The sequence below is a fragment of the Numida meleagris genome, chromosome 2 (genome assembly GCF_002078875.1).
Source record: "Numida meleagris isolate 19003 breed g44 Domestic line chromosome 2, NumMel1.0, whole genome shotgun sequence".
NCBI lineage: Eukaryota > Metazoa > Chordata > Aves > Galliformes > Numididae > Numida > Numida meleagris.
In genome coordinates, this window is record NC_034410.1 from 17,199,159 (window position 1) to 17,216,380 (window position 17,222).

The 17,222-nt window shown below is 38.0% G+C and overlaps 1 protein-coding gene across 2 annotated transcripts in view; it reads right to left on the reverse strand.

Moving 5' to 3' along the window:
• SPAG6 (sperm associated antigen 6) overlaps positions 614-17,222 on the reverse strand; it is a 35,473-nt gene continuing 18,864 nt past the window's right edge. Inside the window, exons 5-11 of one of the 2 annotated variants that reach the window (XM_021387053.1) lie at positions 15,714-15,919; positions 14,647-14,820; positions 12,601-12,753; positions 9,833-10,024; positions 8,538-8,654; positions 5,710-5,855; positions 614-3,529 (exon numbers count right to left, since the gene is read on the reverse strand). In XM_021387053.1, coding sequence (XP_021242728.1) covers positions 3,463-3,529; positions 5,710-5,855; positions 8,538-8,654; positions 9,833-10,024; positions 12,601-12,753; positions 14,647-14,820; positions 15,714-15,919 — 1,055 coding nt within the window. In that variant the 3' untranslated portion in view covers positions 614-3,462. Of the gene's footprint in view, positions 3,530-5,709; positions 5,856-8,537; positions 8,655-9,808; positions 10,025-12,600; positions 12,754-14,646; positions 14,821-15,713; positions 15,920-17,222 lie in introns of both variants that reach the window. The other variant, XM_021387052.1, reaches the window with a different exon arrangement.

The window sequence follows — 17,222 nt, forward strand, 5'->3', positions numbered from 1 at the left end:
GATGAGACAAAGCAATGGCTTGGTAAATCCCTCTGGAAATGCGGAACATATTACGTGCATAACAGTTGAACTCCTTGAATTTCCCCTTTGCAGATCCTCTTGGTTTCCAGTCATTCAGATAAAGAATGGAGCTTTTGTAGGCCAGTTAATCCACCCACTGAATGAAATACAGTCAAGTTTTACACATCCACATGTTCTTTTGAGGCCCTAGTTTACATCTGTAGATGTAATAATAGATGTAGTAATGTAGACAAAAATCATAGCTTGGGCCCCCAAAGAAGACCTTTAAAGATTGAGGTTCAAAAGTCCCCATTCTGCAGTCAAAGCAACTGGCAAAATGATTTAAGGGCTGTCTCTGCTTACATTTACTTCTGCCAAAGCACTAGCTTAATTTTCTTTGTGTGCCTTAATAAGCTACCTCTGCGAGAGAGACTCTTACTTAAAGTCTTTGTGTGTCTCTAAGCTCAGAAGGAGAAATTTAGGCACTGCTGAGTGGTATGCTGAGACAAACGCCCAGAGGTGGTGTCAGGCTCAGCTGCAAAATGAGTCTGTTCTTCATTTTCTTTAACATCACAGTCGCAGACTAGCATGAAAACAGCATTTACACAACAAATTAAAATGCAAATCTACATTTTATTCTATGAAATTGAGACGAGTGGTACACACTTGAAGCTTGCCAGAGTAGCAATTACACACATTAATATAGGTTTAGATGATGACTTAAGACAAACAAGAGGACAGAACAGAAACATTGTACATCAGAGCCTGTGAAACACTCCAAGAAAAAAAAAAGCAACTCTTGCCCTAGTAAAGTAAACCTAAACCACAAATTAGTGATATTTCTGTAGCAAAGGCCTCGATCTGCCTTGTGCAGATGTGTATTGCCTGGAAAGCCTCCAGCTCCAGGGTGTACTACCATGCAGGGAAGCAGCCTGCCAGCAAAGGAGAGCTGAGGGCTTCTCCAAGGAGCAGGCTTCTCAAAGGAGAGGGCTTGGCTCGGCCACAGCCTAATGGGATCTGGCATCACCAAGGAGGGAAACCTGCAGCAAGAGGCCTGACAGCTCCTCTGGCCTCAGACAGAATTGCGTAACTGGCATAAAGAGGTATTTATGCTAGGTCTGATTGAGACTGTGCACTGCAAAATCCAATTGTTTCGAAGGTTTGCCTTCTGCAATCATTTCTTTTGTCAGGAATCAGAAAAAAAATGTGAAAGACTGTGGACAAAGGGTTTCGGCATTGAAATTTAACCCAGTGAAACCATTATGGTGTAACACATTCGTCAGGGAAATGAAGCCTCTTTGCTCTCTCCACACGAAACATACCCATTAGCATCGTGTGCTGTGCACGTGCTCCCAAACATCTGATGCAGCTATGGGTACACAGCTGAATGCCTACCCGGCCTCCCAGCTGCACTGCATGCCGCTTTCCACAGAGTTTCTCCCCTGCTAGGGAAAACAAAGGCTTCACATCCTTCAAGACTCTCCGGAAGTCCTTGCATGACATTTTCTTTCAAAAGAATGTTTAAGATTTGATTTTTAAATATCCATAATGCATTTAGGAAAATTGAGTATTACAACACTCTTCTTAGCATACCTAATGATTTTACCAGCAGTGTTGTAACATTATTAATGTCAAAATATAAATACCAAAAAGGAAAAGGCATCTGGTTAGTCAGTTCCAAAGCTGTTCAGTCTGGTGCAGGCTAAGGCAAGAACCCAGCTGGTGTGGTTTATATATCAGCACTCATGACACCAACAGTTTCCATCTCAGTTATGCTCCATGCAGCCAGCTATTGAGCAGCCTCTGCTTCTCCTCAGACTAGTCTGAGAGCACCAAGTACCCCACACCAGGAGCACAGCCCTCTGTAGAAGTAAACCTTAGGAGAAGATAGCCCACCAATGTCTTTGTGAACCAGCGAAAAATATGCTAACAAGAAGAAAACAGTAATTTGGAATTTGGCAAGGAAAACCCACTCTAAATCATTTCCAACTGCGTAAGTCTTTGCTCCTGTTTTACAAGTAATAGAAGATGCTATCCCTGTTTTATAAACTCATTCAGCTAATACATTTAAGAAAGTAGACAAGTTTTTCCTGCAGGGGTCTTCAAGTATTGTATTCCCTTGCAGCTGCCAGAATTTTGACACCCCATCCCAGAAACACTGCATATTACTCTCTGGGAAAGAAAAATAAAAGAAAAATAAATTTAAAAAAAACTGCTGCGTACTTGAAGAGAAAAATGGCTAGAAGAACAAAAAATGGTAAATGACAATTACCTATTACTTGGTGAATACTGTAGGTTTGTACACTGTTCCCTGTTACTACAGAACACCAGCAGAGTAAGTAGAATGTAAAAATGTTTTTACTCTACATAAGAGGGCAAAAGTATTTTCAGGATGTTGTATACGAAAGAGCTCATACCTCCAGTAACCTCCATACTGACGTGATCTCCAAGTTCAAGACTAAGTTCCAAGTGTGTTTCAACTCAATTCTGCAGCAACTCCATCTTTTGAAGAGAAAGTACTGAGCAGTCTTAGTCCTACCACTCAATTCAGTGGGTCTCAAGTATCCTCAGCTTTCCTCTGGATGTGCTCAAAACTTTGCTAACAGCATTCCTGCAGCCAAACAATTTTCCTCTCTTCCTGAGAGGCCCAGGTACCGCTGACCCAAATGGGGCAGAACCTCTCAGGGTCCTTTCTCTCCCTTTGTAACTGTGGAAATTCTGAGCTCACTCTATCCTTTCCAATAGGAACAATGACACACACTCACCAAATAATGTATTGCTGCTTCCCTCCGTAGCAAATCTTGCCTAAGTTAGGAGGAGTTTTGCAGAAGATGTACTATTTAGCATGCCAGGACCATGACACTATTGTAGCATGCAGAATACAGCCCTTTTATCATCATCAGATCTGACTACCTCTTTGTTTAGCAGCTACTAATATGTTTGGGGATGCAAAAATCACATCACTTTCCAAAAGGTAGTGGTGGGAAAAAAATCTCAGCATAGAATGAGTTCTGTAGTTAGAAAAGGCAGAGGGGACATCTTTTTCCTCCCCTGCATCAAGCTTGGGAAGCTCTAAACAGTACGCAAAGACAAAAGGGGGAAAAATTGATAAAGTGCTGAGAAGGATAAAATTTGAATGAGATAATAACAAACCTTTCTTGTGGAAGGAAAAGGAAATGACTGATTCTAAAAAAGCTTCTGTGATAAATCAACACCCTTGCATGAAATTCCACTGATACACGTTGCAGTGTATGGTCATAAAGTTAGAGAAAAACAAATAGGAAAAAAACTTAGCAATATTTTTATAAAGAACAAAACACAGCTTGCTGGAAATATTGAGGTCTTTCTGTGGTTCAAACAGTAGAAGTAGATTTCAGAATCTAACAAGAGTTTCAGCAGCTGTATTTGTATTACAGTCATAAAAGCGTAAACATGAAATACAGCTCCAATAAAAATTGAAGTTTATAAAACTGGTTGGTAATTTTCCACCCGTTCCAGAAGCATCTCAGAATATCCAGGGGAATAATACCTGAAAGAGAAACACATTGTGCATTAGACTACAAAGCATGTTCTGTGCTAAGTAATGAAACTATTCATACTTCTATTGATCAGGAAAAAATCCTAGCATTAAATAGTGGTCAAGGAATTTTACAGTTATTCTCTGACAGTGCTGTAAGAGCTTGCTTTTCAACTTACGGTTGGACCTTGGAAGTCAGGTTTTAAAAAAAAAATGCTTGGCTTATTTTAGGGCATATAGGGAAGTGGCCGGTTTTTGGATAGGTTCAGCAGACATAAGCATTGCCTTTACTGGGAAGCGCAGATGTTAACTTCTATTGAAATGATGGCCTTTAATAAAATGGCATGAGTTTACACAGAACCATAAGCTAACAGGGAACAATAGTCTACTGCTGTTTGTGAAATGTAACCACACACACCAAAGCTAATGTGAAGTCTACATCACTGCAAGAGGCATTATGGAATAACAACAAAAAAAATTATCACAATGACTTTCTGTCTCAAGGACAGAGATTATCCAGTAAGTTCTCATTAGAGTAGAACTCTGTGGTGCCATTATTGTCCTGCTGTCATTCAGTTTTCCACAATGGACCAACTACATGCCTCCAATATGCAAGCACAACCAAAGCTGCATTTAGTTCTTGTTTTCCAGGTTAAGAGTACGTGAAAATTATTACTGTGTTACTCTACAAACATAAATTACAGTACATTTCTTTTTTTGCAGGCATGTTAAATTGCCACCTCTGAACCCTGGAAGCTTTAACTATAAGGACAAAGGAACATTTCCATGCACTATATGCCTAAAATGTACTCAAGTTAAAAAAAAAACTCCAACATTTTCACATTAAACAAAGATCCATTTAACTTGCTGACTTTCTGGATGATTCTGTACAATGAAACTTTTTGAAGCTTTAAAAGAACTCAAATTAGTTCTCCAACTGTAAAAGGTAACTTTTCAATGCACTGTTATCATATTTGGGCTGCAAACAGCCTGAAATAATAGGTCTCCAAAACAACCTCAGAGTTGGCGTCTATTGTAGCAGCTGTGGCTTGGGCAGCAGAAACACCACCAGCCATTAGTAATAAGAGGCAAGAAAGAGATGTTGGAAGGGCCCTTTTCTTTGTTATGTCCCAGCCTACACAAGTAACTTTTTTTCATTTACAGAAAAATAAAATAGCTGGACGAGGTAACACTGATTACATCCAGAGAAGTATAAACAATATCCTCTTTCCCTCTGAAGTATTAGTAGCTGTAGAATAAAGTTCCTCTATGATTTCACTTTTACCCATTTGACAGCCACTGGCTTTTCCTTGTGGAGACAAACAGGGCTTCATTTTGCACGACCGTAGCTACTATTAGCTAAAGATCTCCTTTGCTATAATTAAAATTGATGATGCAGATTTTCAGAGCCTGTAGAGGGAGTGCATGAGTACAACAACCTTTTGATGTGTTGATGGAGTGAAGGACTGGTAAATGGATATCTAGAATCTAGGAGGGCATTTACCTCCTTATTACAATTTAGGATAGTGACATTTTGACTGTAAGCTATTTAATAGTGTTTCTGTATTCATTAAGGGCAAAGTTCAACTTGGTGAAGACAGCTGGTGTATGGTCCTTTTATATTTCACTTAAGCCTCATGATGAGGCTGGGGGAGGAAGGGCAGCTGTGGGCAGAGCAACTGCAGGAGAGCCTCTGGACCCTCTGTACATCAGACAAAGTTTCAAAGGAGCCTCTGAATATACTAGTATTCAGCCAGGCTCTTAAGGAAGTCAAGGATGTAACCAAAGATTCACCGATATCTGAGAAACCAAAAATAAGTTACTAAGATAAACTGAACTTGCCATAGGTATTTGTAACTCTGAGTGGTTGTGCTGAAGCCTCGGAGTTTGGCTGGGTAGTGCAGGACTAACTCTTCTTCCCCATTTCCTGAAACAGCCTCATTATTTGGGCTTTGTTTACAGACAAAGAAACCCAATTCCAAAACCAATCAGAAAATAGGAAGTGTTCAGAAGTACATCTCTAACATTTGTGCTTACCACTGGAGCATTTAACCAAATGTTACACTGTTCTATTGAAAAATAAAGTTGTGGGAGTTCAATTAACATTTTAAATCCTCATTTTGTGCTGCTTCTATTAAGAACATTTAATGTTATATACATGCTTTTTTTTTTTTTAATTTATTTTTCCCTACCTTACTATTTCCTCTGGAAAGCAATTATTAATAGTGTTGATATACTCCTGAAGAAGTGATCCAGGTTCTGCTTTTATTTCTTGAACCTTTTTAAGCCCACCAGTTATTACAAAGAGACGACGTGCTTTACTGTCATGCGGTAACACCTACACGGAGAAGTATATTAAAAATATATACTCTTTTAAAGCAATCTCTGTGCTACTAGCCTCAAATATTGCTAACCTGTTTTAATTCAGAGGACAGATAAAATGGAACACATTAGAGATACATCTGTAACGACTTCTGTATTTTAACACGGTCATACAGCAAGTATCATAAACCAGCCCTTTATTGTTAAAGCATAATTTAACATGTACTTTAATACATAACATAGATAAAAATACCAAATTGAACATTTATTGTTACATAAATAATATTTCTTGAATTATCCCTACAGAGACAAGATGATTGTGGAGATTAAATAGATAATAAAAACAGAATACTAACATGGAATAACAACAGCATCTGTTCCACTTAAACCAAGTTATTCGGGTCTTTTATGTCAATTCCCACAGTTTAATTGTAGAGCAGAATTTTATATCATTATAATGATCTAGTATAGATTATTGCGTGAAAACAATACTGAGAATTGTTGCAAGTGAACAATGCAGCCTCGAAGCATTACATGCTACTATTAAATTCCTGGATATTAAAATCCTACAACACACTGTGTAGCCATGGAAGCCTTTTTACACACATACACACACACAAAGCAAAAATGTTAAGTTTCTGCAGCCAAAGGGGATGAGAAGCAGAAACGATCAGACAATACATTCTGCACTCCCTGAGTGATGCCAATATGCAGCTCTGTCCAGAGGACGAAAGAGAGGGAGGTGGGGGCTGGGCCAGGCAATGGAGGATGACAGCATGTAGTCTACAGGCCCACAAGGCTGCAGTAATAATAATAATAATAATAATAATAAATAATTTGAAAAAATAAAAAATAAAAGGATGATAATCTAAGATGTCAATGTCAGATGCATCTACACAAAAACAGAGAGGTTTAAAGCCAACTCTGAGAGCTACATACTATGGGAGCAAAAGCTTTTTGTAAGCCTTCACCCTGATGGGACAAATCAAGCCATAAATTTGACCGCGTGTCGGTGTAAAACATGAGCCTTGAAGGAGGAAGGGATCGCCTAAAAGACTGAAAGAAAATAAGGATGAGATTCCTGCCATGCATACAGGCAGACACCCTTCATTCCTCCGGTCCCTCTAAGCTGCACAAAATCAACAGACTAGTAAGGAAAACAGAGGACTGCATAGACACTTCTCCCTGCTGTGCTCCATACAAGTGCTGGGAACAACTGCGATCGCTTCATTCTGGGAACTATGAAGTGGCTGTTTCCACATACCTCCTACAAGAACTGCCAAGGAAGAACTAGCAAGGAGACAGGATCTGGCCCTTTCCCTGCCTTCTTCCTCCACACTGTGGCTCCGGGCTGGATAAGACAGCAGAAAAGTCTCTTGGAAGAGGCTCTAAAGATAGGTAGCACCTCTGAGAGCTAGTCTTTCCCTCTTCCCAGTCCAAACTGAGACAGCACAGAATTGCAAAAACCATGGAAAGGGCGGTACTAAAATGACACACTCCAGCACCAAAAACACATGGCATCCCACCCTGAAGCACAGTGTGGAAATAAAGCTTTTACTGTGCTATAAATAAGCCAGCAGACCCAATACATCTCAGGTATAAAAATAGGAAATTCCTAAGTTATGGTATAGGAGAGAAAAAAGCTATTCGTGCAAAAGACTTAATTTTAAATGTGTACTTTAGAAGAACAAATGCTAGACAAGTATAGTTTGTTTAATACAATGTAGAAGAAAAATTAAACAAAACATCAGCTGATATGAAGGCTACAAAACTGCTTCAACAGCAAACATTCAAATGTATACACTGGGTAACCAATTATTACGCACTCAAGTCTTTAACAGTTCCAGTCAGCACACAGAAACAAAGGTACTGGATTTCTGACTAAATCTCCAATACACACTACAAACAGTAGCACTTCCAGATCTCTGATAAGAAGAACTGATTACTAATCAGAAGTGTTTTGCCTGGCCATTTCCAAAAAGAACACCTCACCAAGAGAATCTGGTACCCCCTGCTAATAGATTACACCGCACAATATTGCACAAAAGGAAGTTCTACAGTTAAGCAAGGCTTCCAACTGCTGGTGACCATAACAGACACTGGAATTTTTATTACATTGCATTTGGACTGCAAATCTAATATTTCAATTTTGATTAAACTGCGTTTCTCTTTACATATTGTGTTTAAATCAATAACATAATTAACAATAAACAACTGAAAATTTTAATGGAGGTAAGAAAAGATATGGGCTTTAAGTTTTCTTAAACAAAAGTGAAAATTAAAGAGGCAGAAATGGTGAGGCCTTCGCACTCTAATGTAAAACATCCAACTTAAGCCACTCCTGTGCAAACAGCTTGCACTTTGTCTAAAACAGACGTAACTGAGATTTACATGATACATTGGCTCAGTGAAAATATTTGCATGTGAGTTAGTATTTTGCCTAATGTCAAGAGGGAAAGAAGAAAAAAACACCTTGCTTATAATCAACTGTTTCCTCACTGTCTTAGGATGAAGGTTCCAGATAAAACAGTATCCAGTTTTAACAGACAACAAAGCACAAAGCTCCAAATTGCCTCTATAGCAGATCCTTGAGGATCCTGAGAAAATAACTAAGACCTTTACAGATGCTTCGTATTTAGAATGATAACTTTCTTGTTACATGGAAAATGATTACTCATCAAGTAGAGTCTTTTCTTACCTTGCTAAACTGCCCAACAATGTGTTTCATAATATTGGGAGGGGCATCGTGCAGCAATGCTTCAAGTGCTGGAAGATCAGTGCATTTCTGAAGGATGTTCTTTAAGGCTCTTTTAGCCTATTGAAATGCAAAATAAAAGTTCTAAAATAAGACATCAATGAAAACAACAAGAATTCATGATACATATCTCTGAAGTCTAACCAAAAAAAAGCAAATTGATTAGAATTCTCAAAGTGCATCTTTTGAATAAAAAATATGATATCTATCAAGTCACTTAATGAAGAATCAATATTCTACTTAGATTTATTAAGCTTCAAAATCTACGGTGCATCATATTCTTATTGTGTTATCTACGGTCAAAGTAATGGCAATTTTACTTTGGCTACAATGGAAGCAAGAGTAGACCCTTTAAGTAAATTGAAGTACTTCAATGTAATAAGAAAGCTAAATCGAAATACAGTTTAAAAGATTGTATTTACAAGCAGCTTATTGGGAGAGTCTGCTGGTGTGGGATAGCAAAGTACACTACCATCCACACAGAAAGGAAGAGAAACAGCGAGACAGACTCAATGCCGGCTGCGAGAAGCAGTAATGACCTCACCGAGTAGGATTCTAGGTACAGCTAATTCGGTCTTGATATTTTTCTGAGTGCTGAAAACGGCAATACAAAAGTTGTCATCTTATCTTACAGATCTGAAATTTGTTATACTTCAGTGGACTGTAAAGAGGCACAGTACAACCTGGAAGAACATATCCTGTCATATTATACTATTCAGTCAGTTCATTTACTGTCGCCCAAAACTACACTTTATCAAAGTCCATCTCTACTAGCTCCAATGGAATTAAGGCCCTAAGCAGGAACAGTTGCATGTTTTCAAAAGCAGGGCTTTGAGTACTTGTTAAAGTTTTATTACAATAATAAAAATGTAAACAAATCTACTATGGGCTCTATAACACTTTGTACAAGAGCCCATACTTGAGAAAAAAAGGTAGACAATTAGTCATTTGTAGGAAATAACAGTATTTGTGAGCATACACAACTCTGATCTAAAGTAGGAAGAAAATGAGAGATTACATCGCTGGGGCTGTATCATATGATTTGGTATGCACCATACGCACACCCATTAGGACCAATCAGTCCTAATAAATGATACACAGCTTTCCACACCCTCCACACAGAAAATCCAGAACTTATTGAATATCAGTGAAAACATATACCATGTATAGTTGTTAGGCACTTATATATGTTGGTTACACTGAATATCTCATACCGCATATACTTTGAATATACTTGCTTTCAGCTGAAGATCTTCTGAACTGCGTATGTCCATATACATAGAAAGCAGCGTGGATAGTACATTCGTAACTGCTACAGCACGTGCGTGCTCAGGAGTATGTCTTCCAATCTGTCCCAAGGCCCAAGCAGCTGCTGCCTTAATATGATCTTCATGTTCTTCTATCAAACAGGCACACAGTGGTGGTATTCCCTGGAGCATTAACCAAAAGCACAGCCTTTGAACTGATACAGACTGTTAGAAGATGTTTCCCTATTATCACTCTTCTTCTAATATAAGCTATGAGAGAACAATTGCTATTTGTTGTCATATTTTTTACATCATCATGACTAGCAAGAATTTTGAATAAGTCCTTACAAATCTAGTTAAACAATGAAAGAAACAGATTCAATATTGTGTCCATTTAGGCTAACAAACTTTAAGGGATGAAAGGAACGCATCACACAATTCAGGCCATACTAAGACTAAAGTCCTCTTGAGTTGAGCAGTTCATGTTTGATGCATCCGATAACTTCCAAAAAAGGTTTCAACTCCTGATGTGAAGACATCAAGAGATGGAGAATATCTCACTCACTTCCAGCAGTTATTGAAGTTCTTGTGGTTAAGGGGTCACAATCCTTATCCTTTTTCCACAGCATTACGGAGCAAATCAGTAGCCAGTATTTTATGTCCAGGATGCTTCAACAGATAGCATCACTTCACATTACTTTAGGTGGGGCAAGGTTACTAAATCTCTAACCAGAAGTCCTTTTCTTCCACCCTTTGTATCATCTCTGGTCTCTTCTGCACCCAATTTGTTTTTTTCAAGATTCTTCTCAATTACAGACAATGGAAAAATATGCACTTGCAATACAGAGAGATTCACAACTTTTTTTTCCCAGCAGTGTTCCATCTCCTAATTTTTAATATTGCAAAGGACTCAAGTGTCTTTCTTGTCACGGCACTGCAGCAGAAGACCACATTGAAGTGTTTGTCCAGTATGACCCACAAAGTCACTTTTTGAAATTCATCTTTTCTAGCATGCAGTACAGCCATATGGAGCTATAACATCTTAGATGTGTAACTTTCAAATGGACCCAGTTTACCAAGCCTTACCCTTAGCATTATGTGTCTCTCAAAAAGCTTTGTTTCCCCTGAAGGAATATTTTTTAAATGGGTTTCAGGTTTATTCAGGTTTCTTCTGAGGATCATTCATTAAAATATTTCATTTCATGAGTTTGCACAGATCCCTACAAAACCTCTTACTGCACTCTCATTCAGTTACAGTAGCAATCATTACTTTTTTGAAAAGCAGAAGCATAGTTGCTCTGGGCATCCCTTACAAGGGTGAGACATGGGCACACCCAGAGAAGATGAACCTCCACAAAGAGCAAGCAAAAAGACTATTTCTTCATTCTTCAAATGGAGAAGAGAATTTTTGGATCGCTCCTACCCTCTCTGCGCACATACTGATGTTACGTTGTACCAATTTTCATTTTTTAACTTGCATTTCTATGAGAAAACACTTCTGTTCCTCAGCTTTTATTGCTTAGTTGTCTCTATTCATAAGGTAAATTTTAAATCATAGAATGATTTGGGTTGGAAGGGATATTAAAGATCATCTAGCTCCAACCCTCTGTCATGGGCAGGTACACCAGCTCAAAGCCCCATCCAGCCCTGCCTTGAACAACACCTCCAGGGATGGAGCTTCTCTGGGCAGCCTGTGCCAGCGCCTCACCATCCTTTGAGAGAAGAATTTCTTCCAAATATCAAATCTAAATCTACTCTCTTCTAATTTAGAATCATTACCCCTTGTTTTATCACTACGCTCCCTGATAAAGACTCCCTCTCCAGCTTTCCTGTAGAACTCCTTTAGGTACTGGAAGGCTGCAATGATATCTGCCCAGAGCCTTCTCTTCTGCAGCCTGTCTTCATGGGAGAGGTGCTCCAGCACTCTCAGCATCCTCATGGCCTCCTCTGAAGCCACTCTAACAGGTCTGTATCTTCCTCATGCTGAAGGCTCCACAGCTGAACACATTACTGCCATTGGGGTCTCATGAGAGTGGGAGAATCACCTCCCTCAACCTGCTAGCATGAAAACGGACCAACAGCACTCAGTGAAATTATTTCCTTCCTCCTGTCATTAGCATCATTCACATTAGAATATTACTTCAGGCACTAATTCCACCTATTGCAGATATTGCAAATATCCCTTCTACATCACCTTTCTATCTCATTGCCCAAAAGAATTTATTTAAACCTGAAAACATATAGCTTATCTCATTTGAAATGTGACTTGCACAATGGAATTAAACTATACTACATTTCAGAAACTGAAGTGTCTGCAAGTCTGACGATTTCGGTTGCAAGACTACTCTAGCAGTTATGTTAGTGCAATAAAGAATCTGCCATTAAACATTCTTGTTTCAGAAGGAGTTTTGATGTAGCCACAAATATTCATTTTAAGAGGAAACAGACCATAGAAATACACTGACTTACTTTTGTATTCATTCAATTGCAACACAGAAAAATAATGTAGTGGAATACAAATAGATGTTCAGAAACGAATCCAGGTGATTTTATAAAAGGTTCAGCTTCATAAGGACCAACTCTGATCAGGCTACCACATAATTTCAGACATTGCAAGCAGCAATGTTACAAGAAAGTGCATTAATCAACAGCAAGTATATAATTCTGTCACAAAACACATGCTCTGCCTATGTTAATTTGTATCTCTTTCTCAGAATACCACTGAAGAATTATAGGAAGAAGGCAAAGTGATAGCTAACCTTGGAGACAATAACTGCCATTGACAGGTTCTCTGAATGAGCTGCTACATAACCAAGCATCATGATGCCAGGCAGTCTGACAGTCCCTTTGCAGCTGCCAATACAATCAATCACAGCAGCAACTCCACCTGCATTTACTATAAACTGTGAAAGCTGCAAAGATAAACAGAACAGATTAGATACTGGGAAGTTTCAACAAGAAGAAAGCATCACATTATAAAAGTCCTTACATGTACTGCTCCTGACTCAGAAAATAAAACTGGGATAAGACTGACGTGCCATACTGACTGTTAAGCACTGAGTGAAGCATGAAGTCCTCAGGAACTAAACTGTTTTGCTACCCTGATTTTGATTCACTTTACTGCAAGGAAATCAGGACTCTGAATTCCTGATGTTGAAAATGTCTTTCCATGCTGTACAACTCCATTATTATACACCAAAGAATTGCACAAATGACAGCCAAATACACAAATGACCTTGGAGGCACAACTACTGAGCCAGACACTCTTTCATACTGCTGCACATTTGCTCTCCAAGCCAGCAACGTGTGTTCTGTGCAAGGAAAGAAGGAAAAGCCCACGCCTCCTCTCACCTGCACTCTACAGATAACCTCAGCAGCATAAAAGCCTTTGTGGCCCTCCTCCCCAGCACCGAGGCATGAAGCCAAAGACAGCTGTCACGGTTGCCCAAAACCGACTTGGACTACGTCACACTGTGGTATTCTAAAGGACATGTCCAGGGAGCACGCTTGATGGGCAATGGACTTTTCTCCAGAATGCCCAATTATACAGTCTTGCTTATAAATGATAATCATGTCCATAGTCTGTGATGCTTGCTGTGTACATTAAGCTATGCGACATGCTTCTTTCCAAATGGTATCGCCTCTCACATCACTTGAGGGACAGCAGTAAAGAATATATGGTATCAACAATGCATATAAATTAACATAATTCCATATTGTGATTATTTCCTTCTACGCTGTTGGGTATATACTGCATCTTTGCAAAGATTCCAAAGTAAAAGAAACACCTGCTCAAGAGTTCCAATTACATAAACAAAAGTTGAAGGCATGTGGATTTCTAATAGCATGAAATCCACTCTTACCATAGAGCCTTTAAAAGGAGATTGCTTTATTCATGACACAGCTACATTAAATTTGAAGTTATTACTTAGGAAAAAGCGTTCACATGGCTGCTAACTGCAGCCAGTGATGGCCAAGCTCTACATCTAGGCTCAAGCACGTGCAGAGATGTACAACACTACTGCACAGACACAAGCAGGCTGAAAAAACACACATTTCAACAATTCTCAGTTGTTAAGCTAGAATCACGATGGCTGTGCTCAGCACTAGTGCATTCCACAAATACATGGCTTGTATTTCATTCCATACTCACATTTAGAGTCTTTTAAATGAATCTGTGATTTGACAGATTAATGTAGTTCTAATTATTTGTTTTTCCTATGCACTTTGCATTTGCTTTGCTGATCCTCCTGACCTTTCTGTATCTGTTATTGGCAAAAAGACTGCAAATGCTGAGAATCACATCATAAACTCAAGCTATTACAAAAAACTATCATCAGTTTAATAATAAGGGAATTTTTGAGTTTCATGGTTATTGGAAAAATAAGTAAAATGCGATACCAGCACCCCCAAAAGATATTTTAGAAAGACACACACCGTCTGTTATTGTCGCAACACGTTCGTGTTATTTATAAGCTGCTATCACAACTTCTGTGAGGCTTTACTTGTGGTATTTTTAATATCTGACACTGACAGTACTGTCAGCCTAAAACTCCCTCTTTGTGCTGATATCTTATGGAATGAAATAGCCAGGTGCATTCTATGCGATTCCCAATTTTCCTAAGCCAATTCATATTCAATACACATCTCATAATATCAGCAAGCATTTCCATATTTTTCCAACGAATATGCCAAACAGCCATTTGCCCTCCCTTTCGAAAAGCAAATGACAGAATAATCCTGTATTTTATTTAAAGTGTAAAATCTAATGATATGACCTTGTATTTGCATTTTCAAGGTTTTACCTCAGGCGAATGCTTTGCTATCTCTCTAATTAAAGTTGCACCATTTTTCTTGACATATTCATCCGAGTCCTTCAGGCATGTGAGCACAACTGGGAAAATTTCTGCTTCAACCACCAACTCTGCAAGATCCACTGAATGCTTTGCTATTTGGCTTAGCGCTGACAGCACCTGACGCTAGTAAATAAAAATTGTTATAAAATCAATAGTATACAAACAGCCTGCAACACACACTCCTCCTGCACACAAAAATCTATTGCATCAAGGAAAACAAAGAGGATAGAGAAAACAATTACAGCTACTTTACAATTCACTGAATCAATTCATGCACGAAAATAATGGCTCAGAACGTTTGCTGGATCCTGAATAAAAGTTTCTCCTTTGTTTCATGCCATTCAAACTTACTATGTCATAAAAAAGAAATATATATACATAACATTTAAAACTATAATTTAAAATTTAGCGACATCTACAGAATATCTTTATTTGTCTACGTTTGGTGTGCCAGATCAATTATTTAAATCATAGTCTCTATTTGTTTGAAGTGGCATTTTTATTTGTCTTTTGTTACTGTTAAAAAGGAAAATGATATTAAGAAAAAAAATTTGGTCCATTAAACTTGTGAGGAAATCTTCAACAAGACCAATCCATATCAGACAGTACATTCTAAAATACAATAATACATTTAATATTAACTTATAGTATAATCTTAAGTGTACAAATCCTTTTTTGTAACTGAATTGTGCAAATTTTCTCTATTAAAATATTTGTTAGAGAAAATTAAAGGTTGGGGTTTCACTTTTCAGATTGCATTCCTCATATGATACTTTATAATTAAAATAAATAAAATGCTATTCACTTGAAAGATTAGTTCAGCTGCTCCTCACCGGGCAGCAGTTTTTATCCAGTAGCTAAATCTGCGAACGTGTTCGGAACTCTGTCACTACGTAGCTACATTTTGCTAACATTAAAAACAAGAGCTTTCTAAATAAATACACACATCCGTGCCAATGATTCAATATCAAGTAACGACTGGTAAAATTGAGATTAAAAATAATTTTTAAATGTACCTTCAGTTTAGCATCGGGGTTCAGGATCATCTGAGCTAAGAAAGCGATGGCTCCTGCATCCACTACTGTCTGCGCTAACTCTGGAGAATGCTTTGAAATATCACTAAGAGTTGAAGCAGCAATCCTTTTCAAAGCAATTTCTGGCTCCTGGATACAGAGCACTAAAAGAGGAACAGCTCCTGCATCCACCACAGCTTGTGACAGTTCTGTAGGTCCAAGGAAAGTAATTAAGTGAGTATGGGTGACTGACCCTTGTGCAAGCCATTTTTCACCCTGACAGATACAGCAAAGGAAAAAGGGGAGGGTGCAGTTCACTGTCTCGACATCTGCATTTCAAATCAGCCCTCCTGGTTTCATAAACCATGTGGACCAATCCAAAACTGAAAAGAATGCAGGTCAATAGATGGACCCCCATTTACATGCACACATTTGAGGTAGATTAGGCTGAAATGGTTTGTTATTCTGTTTTCTTTTTCTTTTTTTTAAAGTAAGCAGATGTCAGCTGTTTAAACCCTGGCTATTCTACGCTGATCAATAGGAAAGCATTTTATGCATGGCTAACAACAACACAGAAAGCCAAAGTACCAAAATTTTACCAACCACCTAATTAGAGAGCATTTTACCCTCTTTAAATGATAAGCAGATATTAGCATAGATCAAATGCCAAAAACAGAAATACAAAAAAAACACACATAAAAGATTTATCTTACATAAAAGACTGAAAAAACAGAACTGATCAAAACGAGGTTTTGCAACAGTACATGGGAAAATACAGAATTTATACCTCAATGACATCAAAATGTTATCGCACACAATTAGATAAATGAGAAATATCATCACTGGGATATTGTGTGTCTGAGATTAGTACAACATCCTTAACTAACTGCGCCCTAAATAAAAAAAGAAAAAAATCTGAGCACATGATTAGCTGACAGGGACAAAAATTACACTGTTAGACATTCATTAGCTCTTTCTATAAATACGCAGCACTAAGCACAGTCCTAAAATAAGAATTACTGGATACCACAAGCAAAATGTATTTTATAAGAAAGCTCTGCTGTTTTGAAATAGTATGGAAAAGTAGTAAAAATCATGGAGAATTCAATAATCTATTAGGTCTTAGTTGAGTTTCGCTACATCTTATTATGCATATCCATTATTATCTTTAACATTTATCTTGACTTGCAGCACCATGGCAACATATAGCTGTTGTATTTCAAGACTCTAACTTAGCTTTTGATTTATAGTCCATCCATAAAGACATTTTCATACTAAGAAAAATATAGCATACTTCATTAAATATACATAGACTAATACAGTTTTTCATGAAATCTGTAAGTCATGTCATCATTAGGTTGTTAGCATCCAAATAATGTTCCTGACCAGATTTGTTTTCAATTAGTGAATTATAGTCACGCACTCCAACACATGTGATAATTCAAATATTTACACTATAAAATATTATATCATGTGAAATAATGTAAGCAAAGTATAAACATCACCTCAAAA